Source organism: Myotis davidii, unplaced genomic scaffold (genome assembly GCF_000327345.1).
Source record: "Myotis davidii unplaced genomic scaffold, ASM32734v1 scaffold663, whole genome shotgun sequence".
NCBI lineage: Eukaryota > Metazoa > Chordata > Mammalia > Chiroptera > Vespertilionidae > Myotis > Myotis davidii.
In genome coordinates this window covers 3,217,312-3,219,010 of record NW_006295816.1, presented here as the reverse complement: position 1 = coordinate 3,219,010, position 1,699 = coordinate 3,217,312, and the positions used below count along the sequence as shown (strand labels likewise).

The 1,699-nt window shown below is 57.9% G+C and overlaps 1 protein-coding gene across 1 annotated transcript in view; it reads left to right on the top strand.

Annotated features, from left to right (window-relative positions):
- Nucleotides 1-881: 881 nt before the first annotated feature.
- The window catches only part of EDEM1 (ER degradation enhancer, mannosidase alpha-like 1), a 27,812-nt gene continuing 26,994 nt past the window's right edge, over nucleotides 882-1,699 (top strand). The window contains exon 1 of the mRNA XM_015568303.1: nucleotides 882-970. Coding sequence (XP_015423789.1) covers nucleotides 882-970 — 89 coding nt within the window. The remainder of the gene's footprint in view (nucleotides 971-1,699) is intronic.

Sequence of the window (1,699 nt, the reverse complement as noted above, 5' to 3'; positions counted from 1 at the left end):
AGTGTCCCCAGTGCTTTTTTCTATTCTGGCACATTTTGAAAGCGTGGACAGCAATTTGATAGAAAAGAGTTAAAAGTTTGAACGAACGCCTTAGATTTGAGTGGACTGGATGGAGAGAAGGGGCCACCCGGTCATTGCGAGCACATGTTTGCACTGTGACAACGTGTTATTGTTCATTGTAGTGACAGCTTGGACATTGGATCCAAGTATTTTAAAACTGGGTCCGGCCCTGGCTGGTGTGGCTCAGTGGATAGAGCGTCGGCCTGCGGACTGAAGGGTCCCAGGTTCTATTCCAGACAAGGGCACATGCCCAGGTTGCAGGCTGGATCCCCAGTAGGGGGCGTGCAGGAGGCAGCCAATCAGTGATTCTCTCTCATCATTGATGTTTCTATCTCTCTCTCCCTCTCCCTTCATCTCTGAAATCAATAAAAAGTAAAACTGGGCCCGTTTTAGTCGTAGCCTAGGAGGAAAGGCACAAGACCTGGGACGGTGGGCAGTGATGGGCATGGGAGGGCTTTCCACGCTGCGCGGGTGGCCAGGGAGGTCCAGAGGACTCGCTAGCTGGATGCCAAGGGGAGAGGGACCGTTTCTGAGGGGGTGGGTGGCTGGAGGCCTCTTGGTTTCCGAGCAGCAGAGCCGTGTGGCTCAGCATCGACGCCCAACAGTCTGGGTTGGCGGGCTGCACCTGAACGTGTCCCTGCCTGCCTTAACCTCCACCTTTGCACACGTGTGCCTCTCGGAGGCATGCCCTCGAGGGGCTTGTTGTAACCCCGGCTCCCGTCCGCGATCCTGGACGTTCACAGAGAGCGTGGCTCTCCCGGAAGCAGGCAGCAGCATCCCTCGGCCGTGTGGCACCTGGTTCGTGGCTTGTGAGGGACGAGATGGCCCGGGGCCTAGACAGCCTTCTGCACCAGCTCGTTTTCAACAACGGACCCCGCCCTGGTGGCTCAGGTGGTGGGAGCATCGTCCTGTGCACCAAAAGGTTGAGGGTTCGATTCCCAGTCAGGGCACATACCTAGGTTACAGGTTCCATCCCCTGTTGGGGTTTGTGTAGGAGGCAACCATCTCTCTCTCCCTTCCTCTCTCAAACCAATGGAAACATGTCCTTGGGTGAGGATTTAAATAAGTAGATAAGGAGGAAGGTAGATAGAGATAAGACCTGGGCCTGAAGCTTGCTGTGCCGTCTGTCCTAGGTTAAGTGGCAGAACAGGTCAAGTGCAGCAGGGGCTTGAGGCCAGAGGGCGTGGTGAGCGGCCTCCTGCTTCTGGTCAGGCCCGTCACATGTCCCCAGGAGGAGGGAACATGGTCTGGGGTTGATGGGAGACACCAGGACACCAGTGACGATGGAACTGGGCGCTCACTCTGGTCCTTAAACAGTCGCCGATTTCCCCCCTGAATTCCATCTTTTCCAGCTTCTGTGGTTCCTCTCTGGGTTGGGGGGATGGGACAGAGAATCCCTGAGCCCAGACCTTGTCCAGCAGCCCTGAGGCGGCGCTGTTTCCCCCTCCCTGCCCTCCGGGCGCACGCACTACTGTCCCTGCCATCCTGCCCTCCTGCCCAGTGGCCTCAGCCTCCCGGCAGCCCTGACCTGGGGGGTCTCCAGGAGGTTTCAGATAGGGGAGTGGGCGTGGCTCCGTGGCTGAGCATCGACCTAGGAACCAGGAGGTCACGGTTCGATTCCTGGTCAGGGCACATGCCC